The 14,198-nt window shown below is 52.6% G+C and overlaps 7 protein-coding genes across 7 annotated transcripts; 5 read left to right on the forward strand and 2 right to left on the reverse strand.

The window, feature by feature from the left end:
• Positions 1 to 553: 553 nt before the first annotated feature.
• Positions 554 to 987, forward strand: GT037_000369 (uncharacterized protein; the record flags this gene model as incomplete). The annotated part of the gene is made up of 4 exons (XM_038925416.1): positions 554 to 605; positions 667 to 810; positions 865 to 877; positions 933 to 987. The coding sequence occupies 4 exons, from the start codon at positions 554 to 556 to the stop codon at positions 985 to 987; spliced, it is 264 nt and encodes an 87-aa protein (XP_038791272.1).
• A 97-nt stretch (positions 988 to 1,084) lies between these two features.
• Positions 1,085 to 2,794, reverse strand: GT037_000370 (uncharacterized protein; the record flags this gene model as incomplete). Its single annotated transcript, XM_038925417.1, has 3 exons — positions 1,085 to 1,947; positions 2,044 to 2,506; positions 2,579 to 2,794. The coding sequence occupies 3 exons, from the start codon at positions 2,792 to 2,794 to the stop codon at positions 1,085 to 1,087; spliced, it is 1,542 nt and encodes a 513-aa protein (XP_038791273.1).
• Positions 2,795 to 4,034: 1,240 nt separating this feature from the next.
• GT037_000371 (glucose-repressible alcohol dehydrogenase-like protein transcriptional effector) lies at positions 4,035 to 6,368 on the forward strand (the record flags this gene model as incomplete). The annotated part of the gene is made up of 2 exons (XM_038925418.1): positions 4,035 to 5,488; positions 5,543 to 6,368. 2 exons carry the CDS (start codon positions 4,035 to 4,037, stop codon positions 6,366 to 6,368), a joined length of 2,280 nt encoding a protein of 759 aa, XP_038791274.1.
• Positions 6,369 to 7,161: 793 nt separating this feature from the next.
• GT037_000372 (sec14 cytosolic factor) lies at positions 7,162 to 8,386 on the forward strand (the record flags this gene model as incomplete). Its single annotated transcript, XM_038925419.1, has 4 exons — positions 7,162 to 7,353; positions 7,408 to 7,457; positions 7,522 to 7,654; positions 7,727 to 8,386. The coding sequence occupies 4 exons, from the start codon at positions 7,162 to 7,164 to the stop codon at positions 8,384 to 8,386; spliced, it is 1,035 nt and encodes a 344-aa protein (XP_038791275.1).
• A 535-nt stretch (positions 8,387 to 8,921) lies between these two features.
• On the forward strand, positions 8,922 to 10,561 carry GT037_000373 (uncharacterized protein; the record flags this gene model as incomplete). The annotated part of the gene is made up of 3 exons (XM_038925420.1): positions 8,922 to 8,986; positions 9,867 to 9,912; positions 10,472 to 10,561. Coding segments are annotated over 3 exons (201 nt in total), but the record flags the coding sequence as incomplete, so codon positions are not given.
• Positions 10,562 to 10,692: 131 nt separating this feature from the next.
• Positions 10,693 to 12,216, reverse strand: GT037_000374 (uncharacterized protein; the record flags this gene model as incomplete). Its single annotated transcript, XM_038925421.1, has 2 exons — positions 10,693 to 10,715; positions 10,767 to 12,216. 2 exons carry the CDS (start codon positions 12,214 to 12,216, stop codon positions 10,693 to 10,695), a joined length of 1,473 nt encoding a protein of 490 aa, XP_038791277.1.
• An 822-nt stretch (positions 12,217 to 13,038) lies between these two features.
• GT037_000375 (uncharacterized protein) lies at positions 13,039 to 14,159 on the forward strand (the record flags this gene model as incomplete). The annotated part of the gene is made up of 2 exons (XM_038925422.1): positions 13,039 to 13,212; positions 13,263 to 14,159. The coding sequence occupies 2 exons, from the start codon at positions 13,039 to 13,041 to the stop codon at positions 14,157 to 14,159; spliced, it is 1,071 nt and encodes a 356-aa protein (XP_038791278.1).
• Between the last annotated feature and the right edge of the window lie 39 nt (positions 14,160 to 14,198).

The following is a 14,198-nucleotide window of genomic DNA, read 5'->3' on the forward strand; positions in this document are numbered from 1 at the left end:
CATACGGCATGATTACTTCGTTGGCAATGCTTCGTGATCCATTTCCTTCTCCTTTTGGCCAAATTGTGCATGTCATGATCATATGTAAATAATGCAGTCTTACTGCTAGAAACGATGAATTTAAAACCACGTACCGCTCGAAGTAGACTGATACCGCACATAAGGAACTCTCTGTACAACCGGAACAACCAGCCACGTGGGTTTGGAGCGAAAAAGCGCTAAGCGCCCCAACGGTCGCACAGCACTCATGATTGCCAAATTTACAGGCCAATGAGAGATCAAATGCGGTGGTCTTCACAAACCGTTGTAGCAAGCCCTTGAGAACTAGGGCGTTTCTTTCCGAGGATGCGGACGGAGAAGACAAGCCGAGGATCCGCTTCCTCCACGGCCAGCTATCTTCATCCTCAAGTTCGCTAGCCGCAACATACGTCAGGGATGCGGGCCCGAGCGTTTGCTACAATTACTCCGCATCAAAGACACGTAATTGACATCTGACAGCCATCAAAACCATTTTTTTCTATTTCCGTATATTCATCTGTCTACAAACTCGAACATGGCTTCCCCAAATCCCACGCTTCGCCACCAGGTCATTCGGATATACAAGGGTGCGCAGAAGTGCTCGACCGAGGCTCTTCCCGATTATGCAGATGGACTAATGGCATGTAGACTTGCTTTTCATGGGCCGTGAATATCCTCAGGGATACGATTACTTCAGAACACGTCTGCACAAGGCATTTGCAAGCCAAAAGAATTTGACCGATGAAGCCAAAATCAAGCAGGGTATTGAGAGAGCGGAATACGTGAAGAAAGGTAAACTCGTCTGGAACGAATCCGACTAGGACAAAGCTAATCATTGTGATCTAGAAATCGAAGCACTGTATGACCAAATAACTCAACAAACACGATTGGAAGCTTTCCCTAACTAGATTCAGATACTATCTGAAGCGTTATCGCACCTTGCGCCAGCGCTACGACAAACTCGCCTGAACGCCCCAAAAAAGAATACCCAACGCTTTGCCGACGGTGTGGCCTTGCGAAGACCGGGATATCACAGAAAAGACAAGGTACGCCCGCTCTTCGAACTTTACACCTTCTTGCACCACCAGATGCCTACTTCCAGACACTCACCACTCGAGGCACCTTTCTGCTCAAGCAGATCGTTGATCATCGAGTTCCAATAACGCTGCCATTCCTCCTGGTTCTTTCCGCTAACTTCTTTGAGTAGAGGCTCCAGACTCTCGATCAGTTGTATGACGACAAGCAATGCGGTGTGTCTCAGAGCCGCTTGTTCCTTGGTCAAAATGGAGCTCTCCAGCATCGCGCTTCCCTTCTTGAGCTTTCCAGCCTCGCTTCCACGCCGCTTCATCGTCTCGCCCGCAGCCTCGCGCTCCCACCGTGGTTCACCAAGAGGGATTGCTACCCTGCGGCTATTCATGTCGCACAGGGTATCCGTCTCCTGGAGGATGATCTGCGCTATACGGGAACAAGGGGTTGGCGAGAGCTTGCGCCGGTCCAGCGCTTCTTGAATCCAAGAGTTGGAGTCTTGGAGGTACTTGTTCTGCACATCGGTAAAGGGCGTTGTATGCGAGATCAGGAACGTGCCAGTCGACTCGGCAACAGCGTACTCTTCAGGGTCTTTGCCTGGCGGAGGAGGAGGATGTGGCTGGATCGATCGGATAATGTGGTCCGTCTCCCATATCTCCAACGTGCCCTTGGACTTCAGGACCCGCGTACACTCATCGAGTATTCTCTGCGACGGTACTCCCAAGGGTATCACCATACTCAGGTCCTTCATGACGACGATGTCGAATTCCTCATCGTCGAATGGCATGGGCAACTTGCGCAGATCATGCTGCACAAACTTCCAATCGATGCCCTGGCGCTGTAAGTCCCCCGCGAGGTTGACGATATCGAGACCGGTGAAGGAGACATCTTCGTGGCCTAGGTCTGCTTACGGTCAGCTCTGAACGATAACTGTGCAAGTTGTGCGTGGCGCCCGGAAGAGGGCGCAATCCGCAACTACCTGGACTTCGGAACACATACTACTCAGATATTCATGACACACGGCGGACCAGTATCCCGAGCCACATGCAATCTCCAACACTTTTCTCGGGGGGTATGACGGGGTCGAGCCCAAGGCTTTGCCGAAGACAGCTGTCGCAAGGAGGGTTTGTAGGTTCTGGCGGTGGAGTTCGGGCAGGTCGCATGGGAGCGGATAGCCCTGAGCGCTTCGAATGTAGCGGCGGCCGTGGCGCAATATGAAAGGTTCGGTGGAGGGGACGCCAGGGTCGTCTCTGATGCTTTGGGTGGAGCTGCTCGACATGGAGCCCCGCGTTATATCCATGTTGTTGTTTGGGTGGAGGCGTGGGCCGGAGGAGGCAGACGCTGAGGAGGCGGATATGGTTCTACCGAGAGCGTCTGTGGTGGTCAGATCCCATTGCTTTGCTTCGACCGTCTTGGGGCGTATGGGCGGGCTGCTAGCGGCGTTGGAGCCGTAGTAGCGATACTGTGGTTCAAATTAGCAACAAAGGTTCTCCCGTAGAGCGCCAACAGTGTGTTCTTGCCAACTGCCAATCACCCATGGAGACGACCTGGAAGCGTGCTCGAGGTTATCCAGCCTACTCCAACCCTTGCCCCACTGTTTTAGCGGGAGCGCGATATTGGGCCGGTCTTTAGTCGTCTGATAAGCACGTGTAGGCGAGTCAGCAATTAATGAGCGGAACGGCGGAGCGGACGCGATGGCGGGAACAGTGCTCGACTGGAGAGAGATCAGATCAGAGAATGGAGCCAGCATGCCGTGTATGTGTGAATGTAGTAGCTTCGGCACAGCTCCGGTTGTGGGAGGCAGCTCAGGTGAGGAGCTGCCAGGCCAGCCGAGGAGACATCTCCAATCAAACGACTGCAGCTGCGGCTGTGTGAATCCCCAGGTTCTCCATGGCAATAAACATGGCTAGGCTGTGCGAGCGCCGCCGCGAAGGAGCAGCTTTTGGTGATGTGGCGCTCGTCTGCAGGAGCGCGGCATCAGCCGAACCTGTCCTGCAGGTGATATTCCAGCGTGGGGAAAGCCCGAGTCTAGCAGTAACAAGCTCACGGTGTATGCAGTGCACGACGGATACGAGGACCACCGGGAAGGGGTTCTCGGAGTCACCAACAATCATGGACTATGTGAGCTGACTGTTGATACATAACCTGATGCGTGGTAGCAAATAGGTACAAGCTAAAAGTGCATAGAAATGCGTCGTTGCTGGAGTCGCATTCATGGAAATCAATGTGCATTTACGCATGACGAATGCTGCCATTTGTTTCAAGGCTGCAATGTATACCATTAGCCTTCCAGCGCGCTCGATCCAGGCCAGGTCGCGAGTGAACAGATGGGCAGTTTCATGGCTGTGGATCGACGCTTCCATGTCACGTGTCCCGCTAAGCGGCGCTCCCCATGGATCGGACAAGGTTCGACTGGGCTTCACGTATCGCATCACTACGCTCTCTATTCTTCACAGCGCTGCAGTTGGACCCGCCCACAGTCTGTCTGGTACAATTGAGACTGATTACCCTCCTGCGCGCCCTTTGACATCCTCAGCTGCCGTACGTGCGCCGCTTCCACACGCTTCTGCCGCCCTCTCCAAGCTCCACGTCCAACCTCTTCGATTCCCCGCTACACCAACTGACAGCTCCAGAACAGTACAAGCCCGCCGGGATATCGATACGAGCCCTGTGCCAAAGGCCTTTATTACCAACACGCCCCCGACCCCCCAGACGCCGCCCCCCTCGCTCGCTGTCGAGTCCCCGCTCCAACATCTCCCTCACTCGCGACCCGCCGGGCTGTCGATACATGCCATACGGGTGCCGCGTCTGTTAGCGCGTGCTCATGTCGGAGAGTCATCCGGGCGCCCATGTTAAAACGAAGAAGATCGCGTGCCCGAACCCTTCCTCCCACCTGACGCCCTCGCTCGCCTTGAAAACCCACGGCTTTCACCCTCCATACGCAAAGCCGCCTGCGGGAATCCGTCCTCCCTCCGCCGCGATTCCCTTAGATGGCCGAGTACTCGGTCTACCCCAGGGGAACCGGCAATACCTTCTATCCACAACACGCACAGAATATACGCAACCTCCCCAGCCGAGTGCGGTCACCCACATCTAGCGCCCGCATACCTTTCCCCAACCCCGACACCCCCTCACCTTCGCGATCCCCTGGGCGCCAGTCTTCTCCGCAGCAGTTCGGCATGTTCAACAACGCCCATGGGCACCAGGGCCAAAACGTTATGATGAACGGGCGAGCTGGGCACCAGAATTTCATGCAGCAGATGAATCTGGGGAAGCCTTTCCAACACAACCAGCACAACCAACATCAGCACCAACATCACCAGCAGCACCATGACATCACGGGAAACAACCATGTCAGCCAGTTCAACCACCAGCACAACATCTCGAGTGGGGGCATGTCCAATGTTCAGCCCCACTTTACGCCGGGGCATCTCCAGAACGGTACACCCAATAGCGTCCACAGCGGACTCAACAAGGCGACAACCGAGCACTGGCAAGAGCAGATGAAGCTGTACCAGACAGCCCGTGAAATGACGCAGGCTCATTCTCACGCCAGGATCCACCCGAGCGTTAGTAAGAGTGTTGTGGCAGGAACAAGCAATGGGATGCAAAAAGAGGCAGACAAAGAAGAGCGCAATAGGCCTGCTGCTCAGCCGGCGCAAGATGCCAAGGACCAACACATATGGACAATTCTTGACTTTGGCGGCCAGAACCTCAAAGTCATCACACCCGCTTTGTTCAATTACACCTTCCTAACCAAGCTCTACCTCAACTCGAACAAGCTCACGTATGTGCACCAGAAGATTGGACAACTACGAAACTTGACACACCTGGATCTCTCCCTGAACAATTTGCAATACCTGCCCCCGGAGATTGGCATGCTAGTGAACCTGAAGCAGCTGCTCCTGTTTGACAATCACATCGAAAACTTGCCGTACGAATTGGGCTCACTATACCAGCTAGAGATGCTTGGTATTGAGGGCAATCCCATTCCGGACGACTTGAAACAGATCATGATGGAACAAGGCACCACGGAACTCATCAAACACTTCCGCGAGAACGCGCCTGGTCCTGAAGCGCCACCGGAGCGAGACTGGATCGTTCTCGACGAGATCCAAGATACAAACCAAGAGACTGTCAGTGCGCTTAGCTACAACATTCTGTGCGACAAATACTGCACACAATCACAGTATGGATACACGCCGAGCTCAGCGCTGGCATGGGAGAGCCGTAGGGAGCTCATTCTTGCTGAGTTGCGCGAGCGTGACGCAGATATAGTATGTTTGCAAGAAATCGACCAAGACAGTTTCAACGAGTTCTTCCGAGCAGAGCTAGCACACAACGACTACAAAGGAGTGTTCTGGCCGAAATCAAGAGCACGCACCATGGCAGAAAGGGAGGCCAAACTTGTCGATGGGTGTGCTATCTTTTATAAGAACAGCAAGTAAGTCGATCGATGTGCACATCTTCATCTGCAGACTAATGCTGACTTGCCTAGGTATATCTTGCTGGACAAGCAGCTCATCGACTTTGCCAACACTGCCATCAACCGCCCAGACATGAAGGGCGAACACGACATCTTCAACCGCGTCATGCCCCGAGATGACATTGGAGTGGTCGCATTCCTTGAAAACCGTGCTACAGGATCCAGGTTCATCGTCGGAAACGTGCACGTCTTCTGGAACCCTGCGTTCCAGGACGTCAAGCTTGTACAAGTTGCCATTTTGATGGAGGGTATCACGAAACTTGCAACTCAATGGACAAAACACCCAGCCTGCAAAAACAAGGTGGTGTACCAATTCACAAACGGCGATAGTGAAGAAGGAGCAGAGCCCGATCCGACACAGGAACCAGGACCTTCCAAGGAATACTCGGATCCCTCCGACATCCCTGTCTTGCTATGCGGTGACTTCAACTCGATGCCATCGTCTGGTGTCTACGATCTCATCACGCACGGCAATGTGTCGAATGCTCACGTGGACCTGGGAAACCGCAAGTATGGTAATTTCACACGAGACGGCATATCCCATCCCTTCAGCCTCAAGTCCAGCTATGCATCCATCGGCGAGTTGGCGTTCACCAACTACGTGCCTCACTTCCAAGGAGTTTTGGACTACATTTGGTACTCGACAAACACACTGCAGGTGGTTGGTCTGCTTGGTGAGATTGACAAGGGCTATCTCCAGCGGGTACCGGGTTTCCCCAACTACCACTTCCCTAGTGACCACGTGGCCTTGTACGCGCAGTACATTGTCAAGAACCGGAAAGAGGCGAAGAAGGTATCCGAAGTCGACTTTGGCCCAAGTCGGGAACGAAGGAATTGAGCGACTCGACGTCGTTTGGCCTCTGGGCATGTCAATAGGCTTGTGGTGCAGCAATCTCCGTCGTTTTCCAGGCGTCATTTGCTCGGTGTTCGGTTGCTATGGTCGGCCCGCGTCCTTTGCGGGCTTCATGATGGAAGTTTTAGGTTTGGCAACGGCGGGTGAATCGCTCGATAGACGGTGCGCGGTCTGATCATCTTGGGAGGTATGAGCAATGCCAGCGGTTAGTACACGAATCTCACATCATGTTTGTTGTTCAGTGTGGGGAACATGTTTGCAGGGAGCCTGACGATGGAAGGACCATTACTCTCTTTTTGATGTGCGAAGCGTTTGGCTGTATGCGGCTGGTGTTTTCCGGCATGGGTTGTTTGATCTATCTTGTGGGTTCTTCTTGCGTTCATCTTTTCTGCAATGTATCAATTAGGTAGTGTTTCAAAAAGGCCTTGTCGACTGCTTTGTAGCAGGTCTAGCTACGGTTTTACCGTTCAACATGGTCACGATGCATGTGTGGTGTAACATGGGCGAGTAAAACGTGTGCAGTCGCTATGAGCCAGAGATGCCGTCATGGGGCAGTGTCGGCGGCGACAATTCGCTGGGAAGAGCCGTCAAGGAGCAGGCCGAATGATGATGAGGGGAAGGGTCCTAGACGGGCGCTTGACCGCCGCGAACTGGACCCACTTGGTCAACATGGACGTCCGCGCTCCTCGATAACTTCCCTCAGGCCGCGCAACACGCAATTACCCACCAACTCTTTAGAACCTCGGAGTGACCTCTTTTCTCCTAAATTCTGAACAAGATGGCTGCCGCTGCCACCAACGAGCTGAAGCTCGACCCCAAGTACGACCAATACGACTACCCTACCGTTGCTCCCACCGCCCAAAGTGGACACCCAGGCCACACAACTCCAGAGCAAGATGCCCAAGTCTTCCAGCTGAGGACCCAGCTGGAGCAGGCTGGCCACACCAAGAACCTCGACACTCTGACTCTGGTATGCTCGTCGGTGCCAAGGCGGTGAAAACATGTCAAGCTAAACAGTTCACAGCTACGATTCCTCCGCGCGCGAAAGTTCAATGTTGAGCTTGCCAAGCAAATGTACGTAAACCTCGCAGAAGAAGAGCACATGGGTGTGAATAGAACGCACGCTGACCATCACCAGGTTCGTTGACTGCGAGAAGTGGAGGGCCGAGTACGCTGGCTGCGGTGTTGATGAGCTGGTCCGCACCTTCGACTACAAGGAGCGACCCGAAGTCTTCAAATATTACCCCCAGTACTACCACAAGACGGACAAGGTATGTGGCCTATACTTGGGCGCAGGATAGGGCCCACATTCACCCAAGAAAAACCTCTGACGTAGATACCAGGATGGCCGCCCAGTCTACATCGAGCAGCTCGGCAACGTCGACCTCACCGCACTCAACAAGATCACCTCTCAAGACCGTATGATCCAGAACCTTGTCTGCGAATACGAAAAGATGGCCGACCCCCGTCTCCCTGCCTGCTCCCGCAAGTCTGGCTACCTCCTCGAGACTTCGTGCACAATCATGGACCTGAAGGGTGTTGGTATCGGCAAGGCTACCTCTGTGTACGGTTACTTGGGTGCTGTGTCCCAGATTGGCCAGAATTACTACCCAGAGCGTATGGGCAAGATGTACATCATCAACGCCCCCTGGGGCTTCTCCGGTGTCTTCAGCGTCGTCAAGAAGTTCCTCGACCCCGTCACAAGCGCCAAGATCCACGTTCTCGGCAGCGGATACCAGAAGGAATTGTTGGCACAGGTCCCCGCAGAGAACCTACCCAAGGAGTTCGGTGGAAGCTGCCAGTGTGAAAAGGGTTGCCAACTGAGCGATGCGGGCCCATGGTGGGATCCCCAGTGGGCAAAGGAGCCCAAGTGGGCCAAGAAGAGCGACGACGCGATTGATAACTCAGCACTTCCTGCACCTACTGAGGGCACTGCAGGTACTGCACCAGCTGCGCCTGTCGGCACTGACCCTGCTACTGCACCCGCACCCGCCACTACTTAGGTAGAGTGTCTTATTGAGGCGACGAGGGTTGTATAGAGTAGCAACGGTTTGGCGTAGGGGCGTGACATTCGATAAGGGGTGTGTGAGTTGCTCGCTGATTGCAAGATAGATAGGCGTGGTAGGTGTTCACGCGTTGGCATAGCAAGTGTAAAATGTCATCACAAAGCATATAAGAGTTCAACAAGCACGCATTGAGTGAAGCGCTTTGCACCTCTCTTGTGTATGGGACTTCCTACACGAGCCGTCCTATCACCACATTGAGTTTTTAGTTTTCACGGCACTAACACGGCTTACTTACTACAGTTTCGTGGCGATGACAACAGATAATGTTGACACTAGGACAACACTCTTCTCGAATCTTTGCATGTTGGGACGACTCAATGACCATATTTGCTGCTAAACATCTGTAGGTATGTTACTCCATTGCAAGACTGAGGTTGTTCATGGGCGCCAGCCGGCACAGTCACCCTTCTCCTCTCTCACGCCAAATCCAGTTTCTTCATACGCTGCTTGATTAACTTCTCGCCCTATCAGCTCAATATGTCGGTCATCAACGACTCAAAAGAATCCTGATCTCGTTATACGATCAGTTCAGGCCAGGTTCGCATGATACCTAGAGACGCTTTACGTATGTGTTCTCGCATGGTCACCATATCCGTTCTTGTCGCTGATTCATGTAATGCAGAATGGCGCTCTATCCATCAGAATTTAATCATTTGCCATCTGCGAGCTCTGCGTCCTAGCTACGATGCTCATGGACCATACTACCAAGGAGATTATTCTGGGGACGATTCCTGATCAATGTAAAGGTCTTCCATTTGAGTACCCCATTTCAGAGCCAGTCGCAATCTGTCCATTCTATAAAGGTGCTATCAATACTAGACCCGCTCGTCGTTTGATGGTCGAAATGTGCAGCCAAAGAGGGTATTCAAGACTGATTGACTGAGAATCTGTGCAAGGATTTCCTCCTCAACCTATCTGTCAGTCTCATTGCTAATCGCCCCGTACTGACCAACACAACAAGACTCACGCTAAGTGGTCTGCTGAGACGAATTCCTTGATCCCAAGGAACGCTCATCTGTCCGACTCAGATAAGGAACTGTATGCACACACGAAACCTCTAGCGACTCAGCATCCCCAACTTCAGACTTCGAAAAACAAGAAGCGCACAATCGACAGTGACGAAACTGACGATGGCAGTTGGGAACGTGAGATGCGTAAGAGAAAGAAGAAGATACCTCCCATAGATGTTCATGGACATTGATGGTCATCCTGTAGATATGTCTGAGGATGATTCTGACTTTCTCGAAGATTGGTCTATGACATCGGATGCAACCTCGTGAAACACAAAGACGAAGGTCGTGATTGGTTCCCGAAACGTTAAAGCGAACCCTGCTTTAGCTGTGAGTACACCTGTACAAAATCGATGTGAGACTCATGCTGACCATACATACCACAAACTAGCCTGACGTGCACACAGCCAACTAGAAGAAGGGCAAAAGCTACGTGCAGATGCAACCCACCAGGTTCCGGGGCATGATCATAGGTTTGTACCGTGGACAATGGCATTCGAGAAATCATCACAAGAAGCTTGAGATAAAGATGAATGCATGTATAGGGCGATCATATTGTCTGTTCACCAATGCTGTAGAACGTTTGTGCAATGTTTGGTATTGTATGCTGTTCTAGTACGGATAGCTAGACCTGATGTTGTGCTAGGTATGAAAGAATGCCTTCTCATCAACCCGGTGTCGAGACAAAGTTAGATAAGGAGCCTGTACGCATTCTTATGACGTGTTGTCCCGGTTTAGAATGCAATCAGCAGCTATATAAACTCAAGAGTCTTACAAACTCATATCGATCAATATTGACGTCTACCCGCACAGCAACTGTATTGCAAAACTCAACAGACTTGGTACATTCTCACACAAGACAACAGCATAGGACTCACGATGGTACAATGTACAAAACTAATCATGAAGTCAGATAGCTTTTGATAGATTACCAGGTATGTGAGTATCAGATAGATCAGCAGCGAAAGACCAGTAGGGCGACACGAGGCACCCCAGATCCATAATCGCGTAGTTTCCCATAGCGATGCTCCTACTCGCCGAGAGCAGTGAGAAAAAGGAGAAAGCGTACGTACAGTACACGCCCAAGAAACCATCAAGATAGTAAGCATACCATCATAACGCCGTGCTCCAATGTATACATGCATCCGGAAAACACAGTAAGCTTATGCCTACGACATTGTTAGACCGCCAATAAACCACGCGGTAGTGATGTCAGCTTGCAGCACTCTGCGACTAGATACGGTGCTTCTCCGATTCTGTACATGAGGTTAGCTTTTGGATATTGCAAGTTGAGACAGACTACTAACCAAGTCGCGAGTACAGCATGTATAGTGCCATTTGGTTACACTCTTGTGTACCTGTAATGGTGACAAGACGCTCGTTGCTATTGTCAGTGGGCTCGTTGATTTTGATGACACTGCCACTGAGCTGACGGATCTCATTGATCTTCGCACCACCCTTGCCGATGATAGCGCCAACCATATCGTTGGGGATGAAAATCTGCTGAGTGAGAGGTTGGCCGGGCATGCCACCGACCGCTGCATGAGGAGCAGCACCACCATGCGCAACAGGCGCTGCAGCAGGGTGACCACCGTAAGGAGTGGGAGCTGCAGGACCACCGTAGGGACCGCGGCTAGGCGAACCAGCTCCATAGGGCATGTTGGGATGTCCATATGGCGATTGTTGAGGAGGCTGTCCATGCATGTGGGGAGCACCATATCCTCCATGAGCGGGGGTTCGCTGAGGTGGTTCTTGACGACGGAAGTTCTGCGGGTGAGAGTACTGACCCCCGGCGGGCTGGGGAACGTATGGCTGAACAGACATGCCACCAGGAACTACGTTGGCAGCCATGCCGCTGCGGGTTGCGTATTGGGACGCAGCGGGACCGCCGAATCGCTCAGTCAGCTGCTCGACCAGGGTCTGAGCAACATAGTACACAGCAATGTGTACAGCGTCAGCAACACCCAGGACGATCAGCGAACGCTCGCCAGAGTTGGGTAGGAGAGTGTCAGATGCGTTCAGCTTAGCGTTGGAAGCGTCTTGAATCTCACGGATGCGAACACCGGCTTTTCCGATAATGGAACCAATGAGGATGTGAGGAATGAGGAGGCGCATAGGGTACGCCTTGGAGGTGGATGTCGAAGGAGTCTCGAGATCCTCCTGGTTGAGGGTGCGCACAATGAGGCCGAATGCTTTGGACACAGCATCAACCTGACCGCTTACAGTAAGGATACGTTCAACAGCGCCTCGAGAGTAGTCGCTAACGGTGCACTTGGCGCCAGACAGACGACGGATCTGAGTTACATTCTCTCCGCCCTTGCCAATGATAGTAGCCGCCTCGCTGGTGCCAATACAAGCACGCACATGTAGCCAGTTGGTCTCGTCCACCTGCTGGTTGTGATTCACAGGCCGACCATTAGCACCGGATGTGGATTGGATAGGCTGGGTTTCAAGAATAGAAGGGGCGTCGGGGACAACAGTATCCGTTTGGATAGTCTCGTCACCATTTTCAACCACAGTCTCGGCCACTTCGGGTACTGCTTTCACATCCTCTTGCGTGATGCCTTCTGTGGCAACATCATCGGCCTTGACAGGTTGGGCAACATCGATATCGTCAGGGTTGGGCGCGTTCTCCTTGAGCATCTTATCGAGGGCCGGGCGCTTGGCATCGGGTTGGTCGTTGGGACCGGTAGGCGAGGAGGGCTCTTCAAGCGGTCGCTTGGCCGAAGAGGCTGCGATGGTGGGTGATGCAGACATGATCTCTGTGTATGAGTTGTGGGTCTTGAATCTTGAAACGGATATGCACGCTCTTCACAGTCGACGCGCGCTCAAACGGGATGTTGAGATTTGTTCAATTGATCTCGACTAATTGCGACTTTTATGTACAGCTGGGGCCGTGAAAGAAAGCGTGCTGTGAGGGCGGATGGAGGGAGTCGCGACAGTGCGGTGAAGGTGCGTGGCTGTGAGGTCGCCGGGAGCTTGAAGGAGTATGGAGCGTGCAGAGGGTGCAGTGGTCGGAGAAGGGATGCCTCGGAGAATGAGGAACCGTGTATGATGGTGCTTGTGATGGAGCGGGAGAGTCGGAAAGGGTGTGTGTTTCTTGGGGCGAGGTGAGGTCGACAGACGAAGAAACTGGCCCAAGGAAAGAAAGCTCGCTCGTCAAACCTTCTCGGCAACGGTCCGGCGTCTCAGATGGGAGAGCTCGAGGTTGCGTGCTTTCCTTCTCAAACGAGAAAGCAATGTTAGAAGAAGGGGTCGCGATGGAGATGGAGAAGGAACTATTGCCGATGGTTGAGAGCAGCAGGTGGTTGGATGAGAGGAGGTAGCGCAAACAACGCAAAATGGGAGCTATCGCGGGGAGATCGGCGCTAAGTCTTGGCGCGTCACGTGTAGTTCTACAACTTTGTCTGGAAACACAGGCAGTGCAAGGTGTGAAGCAGTGGTGAATCTCCACGTGGTGCAGCGGGAACTGCAGTGAGTTCAAAGTCGAAAGGGGTGACGTTGCCCTCCCCAGGCACCACAGGTCTGTTAGCGACACTGGTTGACCGCACCACAACACGCAGCCAACCTATTGCAGACATGGCGCAACCGCAGAACGAGACGCTCAAAAGGATTCGCGAGTATTCCGAAGAAGCTCGTGGGCTGCAAGATGATGTTGTCGACTTTGACGCGTCGAGTACCGAGGCGCGTTTAGAGCAGACGGTGAAGGAGCTACAAGCACGCGTGCAGGAACAACAAGCAGCGCTTGACAAGGTAATGCAATCAAGACGCGTCTGCATAGATACATGCTAACCAGATGATAGCTACGATCACAGTCACAGGTTAATATAGAGAGTGCGGCTTACGCATCAGAAGATCCGCGGAAAAAATTGCAGCAACTCATTGCTGTCAAAGACGCGTATCGACGTTTGAATTCAACCGCAACATACCTACCTGCGCCAGGATCAGTTCTACCTGCACTCTTAGCAGCGCGTACCATTCAGCAGAACATTAAAGGAACCAAGGATGCTATCACCAGCACACAATCCCAACTGGACGTCCAGGAACCCAACCTTCGTCAAGAAGAAGCCCTTTTACATGACGCCCAACTTCTGAGTCGATCAATGGAGAACCGCATTGAAAGACTACGCTCTCAGCACGAAGATCGATCACAGAAGACACCCGCTCAGCTTGCGCGAGAATTGATTGCGGCTAAGCGCGCAAAGAAAGAGAGCTACGACAACGAGATGCAGCGCATGGGTGGAGCAATGAACGACTTCATCAACGATTACCTCTCTAGCATGCTTGCAGCAGAAGAGCTGGGCGGACCTGTAGTAGGTGATATGCTTGATGTGGAAGACGATACACTTGCCGCCGGGTTCACGAAGAAAGGACGCCCAAAGTCGTCCAAAAAGCCAGCATCAGATAAAACGCGACAACGCAGGATTGACCAAATTTGGGGCAAGAAGACTGCTGTCGACGATCAAGAGGAAGAAGAAGAGCCACTTACTGAGGCCGAAGCTGCAGACGCGGAAATGCGACAGCTGATTGAGAACCTGTTTGCTACGTTGATGGGACCAGGAGGTGGAAAGGCGTATTTCCAACTACAAAGAGATTCTGCAGCCTCGAGGTTCTTGGTCAGAGCAAAGATTGCGCAGTTCCACCCGAAAGATGCGAGGAAGCTTAGACTGATTGACTTTGGAAGAGAGTTGGATGACTGAAATTGCTGGTGTAAAGTTACCTGACCCTCTGTTGCGAGG

This window comes from Alternaria burnsii (genome assembly GCF_013036055.1).
Source record: "Alternaria burnsii strain CBS107.38 chromosome Unknown 705, whole genome shotgun sequence".
Taxonomy (NCBI): Eukaryota; Fungi; Ascomycota; class Dothideomycetes; order Pleosporales; family Pleosporaceae; genus Alternaria; species Alternaria burnsii.